The sequence below is a fragment of the Neoarius graeffei genome, chromosome 1, assembly GCF_027579695.1.
Source record: "Neoarius graeffei isolate fNeoGra1 chromosome 1, fNeoGra1.pri, whole genome shotgun sequence".
NCBI lineage: Eukaryota > Metazoa > Chordata > Actinopteri > Siluriformes > Ariidae > Neoarius > Neoarius graeffei.
This window is the reverse complement of record NC_083569.1, coordinates 35975349-35993924: the sequence shown is the minus strand read 5'-3', so window position 1 is coordinate 35993924 and position 18576 is coordinate 35975349. Positions and strand designations below refer to the sequence as shown.

The following is an 18576-nucleotide window of genomic DNA, read 5'->3' as shown; positions in this document are numbered from 1 at the left end:
TGAGACTGTCAGCACATTAAATATGGAATACAGTGCAGTAGAAGGTTTACAATTCAGTTTGCCAATATTTTGGTCTATTTTAGTTCCCATCCCTACTGAGCCAGGTAAAAAGAAGTCTACAGCCCTTGATCACCTGGCTCAGGTGTGCTGGCAGAAAGAATCGAAGATATATGTGAAGTGGGTTTGGATTTTTTACAGCATAAAAATAAATCAAGCATTTTTTTGTTCATATACAGCCAGACTGCATATTTAAACACCTTTTTTTCCCAACTGTATATTGGACATTTGACCAATTTTCCACTAAATTGAATTATTACTTATACTTAAGATTCCATCCATCATCCATAACTGCTTATCCTGTGCAGGGTCACGGGCAAGCTGGAGCCTATCCCAGCTGACTATGGGCGAGAGGCCGGGTACACCCTGGACAAGTCGCCAGATCATCGCAGGGCTGACACAGAGACAAACAACCATTCACACTCACATTCACATCTACGGTCAATTTAGAGCCACTAATTAGCCTAACCTGCATGTCTTTGGACCATGGAGGAAACCGGAGCACCTGGAGGAAACCCACGCAGACACAGGAAGAACATGCAAACTCCACACAGAAAGGCCCCCGTCGGCCACGGGGCTCGAACCCAGAACTTTCTTACTGTGAGGAGACAGTGCTAACCACTACACCACTGTGTTGCCCTAGTTAAGATTTAATCTAAGAATTATTTAAAAGGTATTAAACTGCAGAATACACTCAAAAAAACCAACATGGGTGTCTGTTACATGAACCTAATTCTAACATGTAACGGTTGACATTTAGGTCACTCAACAAAATTGTTTCTGGCTAAGTTAACACATTTTACTTGGGAGGAAATACTTTCCATAATTTTATTACATTCACTGAGCAAGTTTTTTTTTTAGTGTAAGTGGATAAACAGTCTTTATTTTAAGCAATTTTCTATCACTGATACAGTTTATATAACTGATTGGAGTTTACAGTGTTTCCCTTATTGAAACAAATCTTAACAATATAATTTACTCATGTACTGTAAAAACAAGTATTTTAATCTATGTAACACTGAGGCTACGTATATGATATATAAACATAAAAAAATAACTCCATGGCTATCTACTGCTAAAGCCTTTCTCACAGGATTATGGTGCTGTTTTTCTGTGATAATCTTGTATAAAAAAATTAATTTGAAATTTATGCTTGGAGCCAATTCTTGCATTTTGGATTTATGCATTTTTTTCCCCAAACACCATTACCATGGTGTAAATACACATTTCCTTACTGATGAGAAGAAAAATGTAAAGCCTATCCCCATTTCTGCTGTCACCACAGGAATATTTTTCATTTTGTGCCCTTGTTTCCTAATTACCTGCAGAACACTGCTGTACTACTGCTGTCATTCCTCTGCAGATCCCTGTTCTCAACATTCTCTCTATTTCCCAACACCCCTGATTCAGCTTGGGGGATAATTAGTCAGCCCTTTGTAACATGGGATGGTGAGGTGGTGTCAGGTCAGAAATCCTGAGACTGTATTGAGGTATTTCACCTGACGTCACAGGGTCACGTGACGCCCCGGTGTCTGCCATTTTGAACGTCAAGCTACATACTAACGCTGCAGACAGAGAGGGAGAACCAGCTTGAAAAAAAACGTGTTACAGACACCTAGAATAGATTAATTTGTCAGTAAGCACTCTATAAATAACCATGGTGTTTGCTTGTTGTGCTGTGGGCTGCCACAACAGACAGGGACAGCGTGCAGGACGCTCCTTTTACCGGTTTCTAGTGATGGGAATTTCGGCTCTTTTTCGGGAGCCGGCTCTTTTGGCTCTTCTTACTATAAGGAGCCGGCTCTTTCGGCTCCCAAACGGCTCGTGAGATTTTATTTTTGATTTAATTGCTGCAATTAACTAGTTAATTAATTACATTATTATTTATATTTTATCAATAGGATGTTTTCCATTTTATTTTTTAGTTTTTGTAGCCATTGTAAAGCTTTGTAAAGTATAGCAGTGTAACAATGTTCTAGCTATAGAAATAAAACTTACTTACCAATTAATAAATTATTTTCTCACAAACATAATGCAAAACTGTTAAATTACCAATATAAAATACACAGCTGATTTTCCCCTCCTCAGGTGCCTCACAGACTCCTCTCCTCTGCGCTCCACAGCTTTAAGCATTACACCAATTTTCGTATTTTCGCAGCTGTGAATGACATCAACCCCCCCAACCAAAAAAAGTAGGCGTACACCATGCTACTTTTTTTCCTTTGAATGGTAATAGACAACACAAAGACGCAATCGGACAGCAACATTTTTTGTGAAAGTCTCTCTCTCTCTGAGGCACCTAAGGACAAAAAACTAATTCGGCTCCCCAACTTGGCTCCCACCGAAGAGCCGGCTCCCGTCGTTCACTTCAAAGAGCCGGCTCTTTGAACCGGATCGTTCGCAACCAACACATCACTACTGGTTTCCTACTGGCCCAGACAAGAGGGCCAAATGGATTGCAGCTGTGAAGAGACAGGATTGGGAGCCAACAGAGTACTCCAGACTTTGCAGTGATCATTTCATTTCAGGTTAGTTTATCAGTTAACGCAATTTTGATAAAATATATAGCAAAAAGTAAATGGGTCAGTGTTTGTTAACCCATCTGAGCAGTGAAACAAGGCAGTGTTAATTTGTCTAGGGTTGCATGTAGCAGACATCAGACATAAAACGCAATAACAGAGGCTAGAAAGAAACGGGACACAGAAATAAATAAACAGGGCTCCATACCAAGGCTGGGTACAGTGTTTGTGATAAAAGACAGATCCAATTTAACACGAATCACAGCTTACTTTCTTGTTAAAATGTGCAAAGGTCTCCACCATCTCATACCGCCTTGCACTGAAGGACTTAAGCGTGCCGTCCAAAATGGCTGCGTCACGTGACTTGGTCACGTGGGTGAAATACCTCAATATGGAAGTGGATTCCCAGGATTGAGTAGAGATTTACTGTTTTGACAAGAATTTAAATGTAGTTTTAGTCTTAGTCATGAATTTAAAATTGTACTTACATTTTAGTTACATTTTAGTCTTTTGCTTTCATCAAGATTGTCAGTGGAACTCAGTTTTAATTTTAATCTAATTTTAGTCATAATTTTCTCAGACAGTTTCATGATAGGATACTTGCTATAAAATGTGCCCTGTAGCTTTAAGAGGGGCTATTACAGGAGGAGTATTGCAAGATGGTCAGGGTTTTTTTTTTTTAGTACACAACTGGTGGTGTTGTTACTATGCAGGAGTTATGTGGAGTTAACCATGACTCTATTATTGTTTCACTCTATGAATGGATTTTGCTGACGGATATTTATCCTAGCTGTAAAAATTCCCTTGAGAAGTAAGCTAAGTTGTCTAACTGAACAGATCTAGAAATTTCATTTCATCTTTACTCGTCAGGGCATAATAAACAGAGATTTCATTTGTAATTTATAATTTTCATTGTCAAATATTTTTCTTATTTACATTATCTTGACAATTTAGTCAAATTCATCAACAAATGCTTCTTGTCAAAATTTTTGTTGACAAAGTTAACACTTTTCAGAAGGCCATAATAAAGAATAATGACTAGTGGCATATAGTGACAAATATATTACTCTTTGTCCACTATATTACTCTTAATTTGTAAATTGATATCATTTAAAAGTTTGTTGTTGTTGTTGTTGTTGTTGTTGTTGTTGTTGTTGTTTTGCACCTATACTACACATGGAAAATTAGAACTAGTTAGCATGTGGCTAGGATTTTCATTTCCATAAACATTACATTGATTTTTTTTTTTAATGTTATAAAATTTTAACAATTACATGCATTTTAAAACATTATTAAATCAACACCTGACTCAACTCTAGCCTTTTCACAAGGGTTTTGATCGGAAAAAGTGGACAGACCTTCAGTTCATTTTTCCTGAAGTAATGCCAGATTGTAGTGCAGCTCATGTAATATACAGAAAATCATTCTTTATAGTTTTCTCATTTGGAAATCTAATTGATTTCATGGACATACAAAATATGCAATTTTGCCATATGTGTTTTTTTTATATACTTGTAATAAAAGCCTAATAGTCATAAATTTCTCCGAATTATTTTGAGAAAATAGTTTATAATTAAGATAATTTCAATGTATTTGAGCAGGACTTGACAAAATCGAAAAGCTGAAAAGCTAGGTTTTAATTTAAAGAAGATTTTGTACTCAAGTTATTTGGTCAAATATATTCCTGATTTGCATCACTAAGAATTAGACATACTGATTGGTGAAAAACAAATGAAATCAGTAACATATTCCACAGACATCAAAAGAACCAACGATTTAAAAATGGCTGATAAGTATACGACTTAAGATTTTAACATTACATTTCAGTTTATTGGTGATTAAAAATATACAGAGAGAGAAGTGTGTATCTACTGGATGATATTTAACAGTTTTTCCACGAAATTGAGTTGTACAGCTGATAGCTGACAAGGCGCATAGTGCCGAGTTGGCTATAAGCCATGTACGATGAGATTGAGTGGAATAACTGTTTAATTCTATATACATTCACTGGATTTTGAGAAACAGAACATTTTTATTTTTATCAAACTTGATAAATAAAAACTTTATACAAAATGTCCGACAAAATAATTTCCTCTTCGAATGTAAACAAACCAGTGAAATGACAGTAACAGTTTGTGAAAAATGCTATAATAATAATTCTTGAAAAATAAAAATACATATGTTCTTACCATCAAATACTTTTATTCTATATTTTGTTGCACTTTTTTTGTATTTTTGGGGGTTTTGTTTTCAAGTAGAGTTTTTATTTCATCCTCGGTTGGTTCAGCAACACGTTCTGCCATTTTGTTTTTCTCTGCTCACGGTATATGAGCTGATATCCTAGTAGTAGAGTAGCCAATCAGAGCGCGCAATTGCTCATATCCAGTGAATGTGGATAGAATAAAAGAGTATGCACAGCACAATAGATTAGATTATTTTTATGAATTAGGAATTATTCCATTTTAACAGAAGAACATAAATCAAATTCAGTAGGCTCCACCGGCAGAATAGCCCGCTTTGCTGTTGAGGAATATCTTTATTTCTCTCAGAATGGAACAAGCACTATTGCAATGTCATTCGTATGCAGCGAGCAGTCCCGTCCTCGTTTCCACTTCTGCTTGACTGGTTAATTACCAGCATTCACTATAGCTTTGCCACTGCATTAGTCTCCCTTGTCACTGTAGCTTCACTGCATGCACCTAGCAATAAGTGCCATCATAATTAGCATCCACATCTTAGAAAAGCAAGGTTCAGTTAATATTACTGCTGTTAGAAACCAGTCTTAGGACCCATCTGTCCAGCCGAGTAATGGAACATCAGGAAAAGGTGTCAGGTGTACATTTTTTTTCTATTTTAATTTCATACTTTGCACAAACCAAATGGGAAGATGTGCCCTAGTTTTCTCTGTCAATTTCTCCTCGCTCTCTTTGTCAATATCAACGTACACTTCATATCTAACTGGATATTGATTTGTAAAGGCATGGCATCACTTTATAGCCTACTCATTATCATTTCAATTCCCTCTGAAATGGATCACCCAATTTTATGGTATTTTGAGGAGAATCTATTGGCAAAGACATTTCGATGAAGCTCCAAATACTGACAAAAATGGGTTCCTCAGTATTCCTTCTTTGGATATTTAAGAGTTCCATCTTGGAAACAATCAGTAGGGTTCTACATGACACCTTTAATGCTTCATTAAACTTTTAAGTAAAAAAAAAAACCTTTGATGCTCTAGATTTAACCTGGCAGTACAATTTACCAATCGTTTTTCTTTTAAGACTACGACTGACGTTTATAAACCAGAGATTACATGTAACACGATCTGTTCTACTTTCTAATGGAGGAGAAAATCATAACAGGGATAGATAGAAACTGTAGTGATACCCTTTAATATTACATATTGATTATCGAATGAAATTAACAGGTACCTGTCACAGAATGGGGATCAGTATATTTGAAGTGGTTTCTCATGGTGACAACTTACCTCCAAGTGTGGCTGATACTAAGAAGTGAGTGCCGTATTTCTTGATCAGGTTTTCATGGATCTGCTGGAGAGTTGGCCTCCTTCCAAGTAGCCTGAGATTGCGTAGGAATTCAGGAGACAAAGGCAGTGGAGCTTTGAAGAAATCTCTCTTCTCTGTGGCCAAGCTGTTCACTTTCCAGTGACTGAATTCCCTGCATGTCAGGAAAATGAGCAGAAAAAAAAAAAAAAAACATACAGCTGTATTGAGGAATGGTATTCAATTTGCATTATGGTTTTGGGATAATGTTGCAAAGTATGAGTGTAGTGTGTATGTTTGCAAATATGTAGAAGCAAAAAACACCAAAAAAATGAATATCAGCAGAAAACAGGCTAACGTCACATACATATGTATCAAAAGCATGGAGCTGAATACTGGACTCCTTTGAATTGAAAGCAGGGTGAACATAATACAGCTTTTCAAAAGCTGAACAAGCATCCATACATTGTGCTTTCTCACTGTGTGTCCTTATTTTACTGAGCCTACATGACTATCTCCAGGTATAGACATAAAAACTTGCTGCTTGTGGAAATGTATTCTAATATAGAACATTCACAATGTATATCTGTGAAGAATCTCAGTCATCCAGGTACATAGTAATCTGTGGTTGGTTGAAGAGAGCAACTGGACTTGCTTGAAGATTCTTGAAAGCGTTTCGCTGATGGCTGCATTGTAGGTGGCTGATAAAAGATGTCATTGCATCAGCCACCAGCATTCTGATTCTGATTCTATGATGATCCATGAGAGGATAAATACTGGATACTCCCTATTAGTCAGACAGAACTGAGGAAGCCTTTAGGATGAGAGGCGAAACGTTTTCAAGAATCTTCAAGCAAGTCCAGTTGCTCTCTTCAACCAACCACACATTCACAATGTAGTATCTATAAGTCACATATTGGAGTTGCCTTCAGGAAGAACACATTTTTTGTACATACAAACTGCAAGATCAGCTGCCTTTAAAGTATTAGCTAAAAACTAGAACAGTGTATTTAGGGCTGTTCTTTCTGATCTCAAAGAGTTAATTAGCAAGCAAGCCTGCTAGCCATGCATAAGCTAATGATGATCGATGGGCTTAATTAAAGGGTTTTAGCACCAACTGATTGCACCTGGAGCTTAGTTGGTAGAGAGAAACACAGATGATAAAAAAAAAAAATACAGGGCATCTAAAACACCCTCACAAATACCTGAGAACTTCAATAGTTTAATGCTGAAAATGTCCATCCAAATGTATTAACTGGACTTGAATGTAGGGTGCTAATAGGATGCATTTTACAGTAAAATAGTAGCAGCATAGTTGCCAGTAAAATCACTTTCATTTAAAATAAATCACTGTACAGTGAAATAAGATTTGTTTACCGTATACATTATGAGAAATATGGTGTAAACAAGCAGGCGTTTATTGGCAAAAAAAAAATTACAGAACAATAAATCTGTAAAGTTCAAATTAGCCAAAACCACAATTATTTTAACTTACATTCACTGTGTTTACTGAAAAATTCTAAAAACAGGCCATTTGGATTTAGATGCCAAGTCTCATACTGGCTTGTGCCAGTATTATACTGATACCACAGTGCTGTTGAATTCTCAAATCTGTTTAGTCAGAAGGTGTTGATTAATTTTCTATGAGTGCAGCTCTGACAGTAGTGCTGGCAAGGCAAATCACAGGTTTTGATACATGATCATATCTATAGTACCAGCTCTTGGGGACGTGAATGGGTAATGTGCAAAAAAAACGGGGGGGGGCTGATGTTTAACAAAGAAAAACATACACGCACTGATAAGGTGAAACTTTCTGTGAGGAGATGATTACTTAATACTAGCAGGTTAGCTGGCGTTGCCCAGGTTTTGCAAAATTCTGGGTTGCCCCCAGACTTCCATGTCAAATTTGGTGAAGATCCGTCATGAAATGGTGATGTTAACCCCCTGACTATGGGCGAGAGGCAGGCTACACCCTGGACAAGTCACCAGATAATTGCAGGGCTGACACATTGAAACAAACAGCCATTCACACTCACATTCACACCTACGGTCAACTTAGAACCACCAATTAGACTAACCTGCAAGTCTCTGGACTGTGGGGGAAATCGGAGCACCCAGAGGACATGGGGAGAACATGCAAACTCCACACAGGAAGGCTCCCGTTGGCCACTGGGCTCGAACCCAGAACCTTCTTGCTGTGAAGCGACAGTGCTAACTGCTACACCACTGTGCCACCTCATCAAACAGTAAATACTAAATAATAAAAATACAGTAAATAGCTCTATTCAACAACCGTAGTAATCCATATGATGTCAAGAACTGCTTAACTAAGTAAAGAGAAACGGCATCCATCATTATTTTAAGGCATGAAGTGTCTTTTATTTAATAAAAATAAAGAGAATCCACTGAATTCGAAGGTGTTTCCAAACTTTTGACTTGCACTATAAGTATGTGTTGTTCTTTAAGTAAAAAAAAAAAAAGTCATAGAACAGGAATAAAAAAAAAGCACTTTAAGACATGCTGTATTACAGGAAATTAATCAGCTTTGAGGTGGTAACATATCACACCAGCACATCACTAATTATTTTCATATGACAGCACGCCCTGTCGCGTTTTTATTCTTTACCTCTAATGTGAAGCTAAAGCAAGAATATTATTCAAAGAGGCAAGTGGGAGGACACTCAGTGGTCCTTAAAGACACCATTAGCTCAAAAGGTCATCCTACTGCTGTCACATAGCTTTTTTAGCAAACTATATAGTAATTCAAGGTGCCAGACATACCAGCTTCATAAAATCATAGTTAAAGCTAGATGGCCTTTCAATTTCATAAAATCAATGAAATTTTGTTCCCTCTGAAATTTGGTTATTGTGATATGTTTATTTCTGTAATATCTAAAAAGAATCAGGCCATTCTGTGGCTGGGAATTGATTTAATTTGAGGGAATTCCCGAGCAAATAATGCACATGAAATCACTCGCTTCATGCAGTCAAGCAGACAGAGGAAGTCCGTGTGCACATGCACAGGTTTACCTTCTTCTTCTTCTTATTATTATTATTATTTTTCTTTATCTTTTGAGTTTTATGGCAGCTGGTATCCAGTGTTACATTACTGCCATCTATAGGTTTACCTTGACCGTGCACTGACCATTACATCATTCTGTCGCTAAACAAACAGCTGATCACACCGAGGTGCTCGCTGACCGCCAATATTTAGATTAGTTTGGTCCTATGTTTCCTTTCCTTCACAACATAATGTCTTTTCTTCTCGCGTACCATTACTGTAGTCGGTCTTTCCGGTTTCATTTGCACACTCTCCTGTTTCAAATTTGTATCTCACAATGCATTGTGCGAACGTGGAAAGCCCACCATGTGATGCATGATGTAGTATCTTGTATTATGTCATGGTGAAGCAAGAAAAAATAGCGGAGAATTTAGCGCCATATGGCCCTAAATTCATTAATTGTTCTATTTAAAAAAACAAATAAAATTGGAAGTCTGTGATTCGAATTCAGTAGCTTTCGGTCCACTAAACAAAAATAATTGGGGGTCAGGGAAAATTCTTTTTAAGATCTAAACTTGGGGCGGCACGGTGGTGTAGTGGTTAGCGTTGTTGCCTCACAGCAAGAAGGTCCGGGTTCGAGCCCCATGGCTGGCGAGGGCCTTTCTGTGTGGAGTTTGCATGTTCTCCCCATGTCTGCGTGGGTTTCCTCCAGGTGCTCTGGTTTCCCCCACAGTCCAAAGACATGCAGGTTAGGTTAACTGGTGACTCTAAATTGACCATAGGTGTGAATGTGAGTGTGAATGGTTGTCTGTGTCTATGTGTCAGCCCTGTGATGACCTGGCAACTTGTCCAGGGTGTACCCCGCCTTTTGCCCGTAGTCAGCTGGGATAGGCTCCAGCTTGCCTGAGACCCTGTAGAACAGGATAATGAGATGAGACGAGATCTAAACTTGAAAAAATCTGCAAGGCAGTCTACCTTTAATGTGAATATTTTGTAGGTGAATGAACTGAAACTTTTACTGGAGGATGAAAAAAACATATCTAGCTAATTTGGATGTGAATAACAGTATATTTTTAAAAAAGAATCAACTTTAGTCATTTCTAGTTACCGTAACTCATGTCAACTAACTAACTAACTAACTAACTAACTAACTAACTAACTAACTAACTAACTTATTTACTTACTTACTAGCTAACAGAACAATTTGAAGGTCCATGTTGAGCCTCAATGACTTCTGAATGAAATAAAGCACGAACATTACTGTATGTCCTTTCAAATGAAATTCCACTGAAAAAATGCACTGCATTTTCAATACATTTACTGTAAATACTCTCAGTACTACATATTTTTCCTCAATAAATACAACACTGTAAGGAAATAAAACTGTACTGTTAAATAAATTATAGCATTATTGCAACGTCTAACAGTGGTTAAAAGCGAATGTACACTTTTAAATACCGCTGCTTTATGCAAGCAAAGTGGCATCTCTTTTTCTTGAATGTCATACGTTCTGTGTATGTAATAGGGTAGAATTGCTAACTGGAGAAGATTGTAGGCAGTTACACTGAGATTTTCAGTCTAGCTCTGCAGTTATTTAAGGGATGATTCAGTGGTGTTGTGCAACCGAAGATGCTCAAGCAGCAATTCAAAAATAACATTAAGCTGGAGGTGTGTGTGTGTGTGTGTGTGTGTGTGTGTGTGTGTGGTGTTCACTTCTGATGGGTTCGTGTGCTGCTCACATCCACCAAGAAATACAGAGAGAATGAGTTTGTAATACAGAACTGCTGATCTGCAACATCACACTCCGTCGGATAGAAACTGGGTCTTCGTTCTTGCGTGTGTTAAGCTGTCAGTCAAACACACAGCTATGTTCCCCATCCTGAAAACATTGACTTCTTTTCAAAACCTACCAAGTATTCAGAAATTACACAAAACTGGGACCCAGACCATCAAAAAGAACATATAATTGGGGTTACTTTTCTACTGGCATCTTGAATTCAGCTGTCATTGCAACCATGTGCAAGTTCAGGTCACTGTGAGCTGTCTTTATAGAGCAGCTGGGAATAACAAATAATTATATGCTATTCCTTATATACAGTGCATTCTTACAGTGTTTGTGCTCAGCAAGAAAATATAGGCCTAGTGACATCCTTGCCTTCTGAAAAATGTTCCCTCGAGGAGAATCTTAATTTCTCCAGCTGCAACGTTGCAAGATTTCATAAGAATCACTTTCTTTCTTTTACTGTCATTAGAATGTTTCTTCTAAATGGGATAAACTATTGTGCTGTGTGCCAAAAGCTTGGAGCGTTCCTCCCATTGAATTTGCATCAAGCTCAATCGCCGAGACTCCACATCTTCACTGGAATTAAGCTGAATCTTATTAATTGTTTGCTGGGAGTTTTGGCATTGAGTGCTTTAATACGATTTTCTGCTTTCGTACTTCTGTGGCGTAAAAGAGAAGAACATAACAAAAGCATAGAGTCCTCAGACATGAGGTGAACATGTATCTTCATCCAGCGCTTTAAAAGAAAATACTGTTTTCATACTATTTTATGGTCCACCAGAAAAGAAAATGATTTTGATTCCTGCGTTGTGGTGACTTCTTGTGAATGAAAGTCAAAATCCAACAGTATATGAGTTTCATATCTGCAACTCTCTCTCTCTCAATTTGGCATATCACAACAGTGACATGACCACTCTGACATCAAAGTTTCTAGGGAAGAATTACAGTAGTGGTTTCCCATTACCTTCTACTGGATTATTGGGGGTCTAGCAGCGAAGCTGCAGAACCCCATTGTGTTTCTCATCTCATCTCATCTCATTATCTCTAGCCGCTTTATCCTTCTACAGGGTCGCAGGCAAGCTGGAGCCTATCCCAGCTGACTACGGGCGAAAGGCGGGGTACACCCTGGACAAGTCGCCAGGTCATCACAGGGCTGACACATAGACACAGACAACCATTCACACTCACATTCACACCTACGGTCAATTTAGAGTCACCAGTTAACCTAACCTGCATGTCTTTGGACTGTGGGGGAAACCGGAGCACCCGGAGGAAACCCACGCGGACACGGGGAGAACATGCAAACTCCGCACAGAAAGGCCCTCGCCGGCCACGGGGCTCGAACCCGGACCTTCTTGCTGTGAGGCGACAGCGCTAACCACTACACCACCGTGCCGCCCCCATTGTGTTTCTATGTATTCTTATTAGGGCCCGAGCCCTATGGGCGAAGGCCCTATTGTTCTTGTAAGAGTTCACTATTATTATTCTTCTTCCGTCTTCTTCTTCTTCTTCTTCTTCTTCTTCCGTCTTCTTCTTCTTCTTTATTTTTCTCCGCTGTTGGGCCATTTTCGGGGCGCTTGCCATGAGCGAAAACGCACGAAATTTGGCGCCAGTTCCGAGAATTGCCACCGCTACTCAGAACCAGAAGCCCAAACTTGGCCGGGGCTCCGGGCCTCTATAGCGCCCCCTAAGTCGTTGTGATTTTGGCCTCCTGCATTAAGGTGCCTGGGTGCCATGTAGTTTGTAGTAGTGGCATGCCATTTGGTACACATATGTATCTCACTAAGCCGGACAAAAATGTAATGCCAATGCATTAGCCACGCCCAACAGGAAGTGAGGTAATTTCACTTTTGTGCGAAATGCATGGCCACGAAGACGGCGCAACTCCTCCTAGACCGTTCATAGGAATGTCACCAAAATTGATACACATCATCTACAGACATGGCTGACAAAAGTTACTAAATACGTTTCACGTAGGATAAACCGTTCAGAAGTTATACGTCAATCAATTTTCGATGCAAAATTTTACATGCTTAAAAATTCATAACAAATCTTATGATTGGTCAAAACTGCTCATACTTCACACGCAAATCACTCATTGGGCTTCTGACATGTTACCCAATTTCTGTGATATTTCGCCACTGGGGGCGCTATTTTTGGGCAAAAATTCCAATCTTTCCTCAAATTTGGTCAAACTTCACGGCCACCCTCTTACTTCCTCCCATGTCATGTATACCACGTTTTGGAAATTTTCGTCCATGGGGGGCGCTGTTTTTGGCCGATGCAATTGCTCCAAAACGGGTTTTTGGTAAATAATTCCATAATGCTTTTCCTTCACACCACTACCTTGTGATAGTACGTTGCTGTTGTAGACACTTATTTTTCCAACTCATAATCGCTCATGTACAGCATAGCGCCACCTTCTGACATGGGAAAAACCAAAAAATGTATTCTTCAAAAATCTATATCTCATCTTCTATTTACTCAATTGTCATCAAACTTCATACGCAAACTCTTCATAGCTCACCTGACGTCTACGCCAAATTTTGTGCACTTTCGCCCCTGGGGGTGCTGGTTATGGCAAAAATGATATTGCAGCTTCTGATTTGTCAAACTTGCCATGCAAACTCTTTACAAGACCCTTATTGGGGCGCTTGCCATGGTCGACAACGCACGAAATTTGGCTCCTTTTTCTTAGACTGCCACCGCTACTGAGAACCAGAAGCCCAGATCCAGGCGGGCCTCAGGGCCTCTATAGCGCCCCCTAACTCGTTGTGATTTTGGCCTCCCACATTAAGGTGCCTGGTTGCCATGTAGTTTGTAGTAGTGGCATGCCATTTGGTACGCATATGTATCTCACTAAGCCGGACAAAAATGTAATGCCAATGCATTAGCCACGCCCAACAGGAAGTGAGGTGATTTCACTTTTGTGCGAAATGCATGGCCCCGAAGACGGCGCAACTCCTCCTAGACCGTTCATAGGAATGTCACCAAAATTGATCCACATCATCTACAGACATGGCTGACAAAAGGTACTAAATACATTTCACGTAGCATAAACCGTTCAGAAGTTATACGTCAATCAATTTTCAATGCAACATTTTACATGCTTAAAAATTCATAACAAATCTTCTACTTGCTCAAAACTGCTCATACTTCACACGCAGATCACTCATTGGGCTTTTGACATGTTACCCACTTTCTGTGATATTTCGCCACTGGGGGCGCTATTTTTGGGCAAAAATTCCAATCTTTCCTCAAATTTGGTCAAACTTCACGGCCACCCTCTTACTACCTCCCATGTCATGTATACCACATTTTGGGAATTTTCGTCCATGGGGGGCGCTGTTTTTGGCCGACGCAATTGCTCCAAAACGGGTTTTTGGTAAATAATTCCATAATGCTTTTCCTTCACACCACTACCTTGTGGTAATGTCTCTTGCCGAAGAAGCTGTGGAAGGTATTTCGCAGGGACGCATGCCCCCGCCCCCCTTGGCCGCTGGCGCGAGGGCCCGTCGAGGCCGCTTGCGGCTTTAATTATTGTTCAACTTTCTTCCGTAATGGAAGTCTATGGCAACCTATAGAACCATATGGTAAAAAGTTGTGAAATTTTGCACACTCATTGGGGATGGCACCCTGATTAATTTGACCAAGTTTCATGTATGCAAGTCAAGCGGTCTAGCGCCACCAATGGATCAAATTTGGAGTTGCGTCCATGAGTGTAACTTTTGAGCTGTATACCCGATTTTCAAAAATCAGGTATCGTTGGAATCCTTGGGTCAAGCCGAGTTCAACACACCCTATGTCATCATTTTCCGCCATATTGGATTTTCTGCCATTTTGGATTTTGTTGAAAGTCAAAATTTTCAGCGGTCACAAATTTAGCCTGCTTGTCATGAAAATTGGAACACATGGTCTTCAGGCCATTCCCCACAAAATTTACTTATAGCCATTTAGAAATTCCAAAGCATTTGCCTGCCACAGCCAAACGAAAACGGCGGCGAAGCCGCTAAACAGGAAGTGAGGTCATATCTCAGGAACGGTTTGACGTTCCAAGTTCAAACTTGGTACAGTACATAGACTCTTGACCCCATCCTGAGGGCACTCATTAAATATGGTGACATTTGACCTCTGGGGGGCGCTATAATTAGTGAAAATGTGTTATAGCTCAGTAACACTTTCGTTTTTTTTTTTAAAGCATTTACCCAAAAGCCCCCAGGCAGGAGATAAGTTCACATCTCTGTGAATCTTTGGTTGTTTGTCATGTAACATGCAGTCAGTGTTGCATCTGAAGACCATTGTGGACACTGCCATTTCTGCTAGACCCCCACATTGCTGCTTGCGGCTATATTTATAGAGTTTTTTCCCTCTCAACCATTCACACACATGGGCAATTTAGAGCAGCCAGTTAATCTAACTGCATGTCTTTGGACTGTGGGGGAAACTGGAGCACCCGGAGGAAACCCACGCAGACATGTGGAAAACATGCACACAGAAAGGCCCCCATCAGCTATGAGGTTTCAATCCTGGAACCTTCTTGCTGTAATGTGACAACACTAACCACTGCACCACCATACCAACCATACATGCAACTATGTCTTTAAAAAACATCAGCCTCAGAGGCACAGAAATGCCATTATCCATCCATCCATAACCGCTTATCCTGTGCAGGGCTGCAGGCAAGCTGGAGCCTATCCCAGCTGACTATGGGCGAGAGGCAGGGTACACCCTGGACAAGTCGCCAAGCTGGCACACAGAGACAAACAACCATTCACACTCACACCTACGGTCAATTTAGAGCCACCAATTAGCCTAACCTGCATGTCTTTGGACTGTGGAGGAAACCCATGCAGACACAGGGAGAACATGCAAACTCTACACAGAAAGGTCCTCGTCAGCCACTGGGCTCAAACCCAGAACCTTCTTGCTGTGAGGCGACAGCGCTAACCACTACACCACCATACCAATCATACATGCAACTATGTCTTTAAAAAAACATCAGCCTTAGAGGCACAGAAATGCCATTATGTCATTGGACATATGATGGCTCTAAATACTATTTAAGGGATGTGGCTCTAAAATTTTATTATAATGTGGGGCGTGCAACTACATTCCATCATAGTCAGCAGCATGGCTCTAAATACCATTGTTATTATGGAGTATGGCCCTAAATTCCATCATAGTCAGGGGGCATGGCCCTGCAGTCCATCCTTGTGAGGGGGTATGGACCTACATTCCATCATAGTCATGGGGCATGGCCCTAAATTCCATCATATTCAGGGGGCATGGCCTTAAATTCTATCATATTCAGGGGGCATGGCCATAATTTTCATCATAGTCAAGGGGCATGGCCTTAAATTCCATCATATTCAGGGGGCATGACCCTAAATCCCATCATATTCAGGGGACATGGCCCTAAATTCCATCATGTTTGGAGGACATGGTCCTAAATTCCATCATCATCAGAGGGCATGACCCTAAATTCCATTATAGTCGGGGGCATGGCTCTAAATTCCATCATATTCAGGGGGAATGGATGTAAATGCCATTATAGTCAAGGGATGTCACTTTAAATTCCATCATATTCTGGGAGCATGACTCCAAATTCCAAAATAGTCAGAGAGTGTGACTCTAAATTTGATCAGAGTCAGGGGGCATGATTGTAAATGCCATCATAGTCAGGGGGGCATGGTTTTAAATTCCATCATATTCTAGAAGTGTGGCTCTAAATTCCATCAGGGAGCATGTCTGTAAGTGCCATTATAGTCAAGGGGAGTGGCTTTAAATTCCATCAAAGTCAGGGAGAATGGCTCAAAATTCCATCATAGTCAGGGGGTGTGGCTCTAGATTCCATCATCGTCAAGGGACGTGGCTTAAAAATCAATCATAGTCAGTCGGCATGGCTCTAATTGTTAAGGGGCATGGCTTTAAATTCTTTAAATTCCATCATACTGAGGGGGCTCAGTATGAGGGCTTTAAATACCATACTCATAAGGCAGGATGGTTTAAATTCAGAGGGATCATGGCTGTAAACTCCACCATAGTCAGGGGCGTGACTCTAAATTCCATCATCATTAAGGGATGTGGCTCTATGTTGTGTCACTGTCAGGGGGCATGGCTTTCAATACTTTAAATTCCATCATAATCAGGAGCCTGAATATGAAGGTTCGAAAAGCCATCAAAGTCAGGTGGCATGGCTTTAAATGCGTTCAGAGGGATCATAGGGATCATGGCTAAATTCCATCATAGTCAGGAAGCATGGTACTAACTCCGCTTAGTTAGGAAGTACAGTTCTAAATGTCATCAATATCAGTGGGCATGACCCTATTTGACATCATAGTCAGGCAGAATGGGTCTAAATGCCATCATAGGTAACATGGCTCCAAACTCCATCATAATCTGGGGACATAGCTCTAAATTCAATCATAGTCAAGGCTCTAAATGGCATCACAGACAGACAGCATGGCTGTAAATGCCCTTGGATTTACAGGGGTATGGGTCTAAATGGCATAAAAATCAGGGGGCATGGTTCTAAATGCGTAGTTGGCGACTTGGCTTTAAATGCTATCACAGTCGGGAGGTGTGTCTCTAAATGGCAACATAGTCAGGGACTAAATTCTCAAAATTTCACCATAGTCAAGGGGTGTGGCTCTAAGTGGCATCATAGATTCACATTCAGGAATTTATTTGCCATTTGTACACACACTGACAGTACGGGTGCATAGGAATTCTTTGTACAAAAGCTCTTAGAGTCAGCAGTTAAAAAAAAAACAGGCGGCACGGTGGTGTAGTGGTTAGCGCTGTCGCCTCACAGCAAGAAGGTCTGGGTTCGAGCCCCGTGGCCGGCGAGGGCCTTTCTGTGCAGAGTTTGCATATTCTCCCCGTGTCCATGTGGGTTTCCTCCGGGTGCTCTGGTTTCCCGCACAGTCCAAAGACATGCAGGTTAGGTTAACTGGTGACTCTAAATTGACCGTAGGTGTGAATGTGAGTGTGAATGGTTGTCTGTGTCTATGTGTCAGCCCTGTGATGGCCTGGCGACTTGTCCAGGGTGTACCCCACCTTTCGCCCGTAGTCAGCTGGGATAGGCTCCAGCTTGCTTGCGACCCTGTAGAAGGATAAAGCGGCAAGAGATAATGAGATGAGATGAGACAAAAATACAAATTAAATAACAGTAAAAACACTATAAGGTGCAATAAAATGCCCACTGTTAAAATACATTGAGATACATGTTATAAAACACTGTGAACAATGGCACTTTCATTTAAGAATATTGCACATTTAAGAATACTGCACATAAGATACACTGAAATACATGCGATAAAACACCGTAATGCTGCTTTCATTTAAAAGTATTACACTTTTGAGATTAAGTAGACATATTTTTCCCTTCTGTTACAGTGGTGCTTGAAAGTTTGTGAACCCTTTAGAATTTTGTATATTTCTGCATAAATATGACCTAAAACATCATCAGATTTTCATACAAGTCCTAAAAGTAGATAAAGAGAACCCAGTTAAACAAATGAGACAAAAATATTATACTTGGTAATTTATTTATTGAAGAAAATGATCCAATATTACATATCTGTGAGTGGCAAAAGTATGTGAACCTTTGCTTTCAGTATCTGGTGTGACCTCCTTGTGCAGCAATAACTGCAACTAAACATTTCTGGAAACTGTTGATCAGTCCTGCACACCGGCTTGGAGGAATTTTAG

The 18576-nt window shown here is 40.1% G+C and overlaps 1 protein-coding gene across 1 annotated transcript in view; it reads right to left on the bottom strand.

Moving 5' to 3' along the window:
- brinp2 (bone morphogenetic protein/retinoic acid inducible neural-specific 2) overlaps positions 1-18576 on the bottom strand; it is a 273232-nt gene that overhangs the window by 107823 nt on the left and 146833 nt on the right. The window contains exon 3 of the mRNA XM_060931207.1: positions 6064-6254. Coding sequence (XP_060787190.1) covers positions 6064-6254 — 191 coding nt within the window. The remainder of the gene's footprint in view (positions 1-6063; positions 6255-18576) is intronic.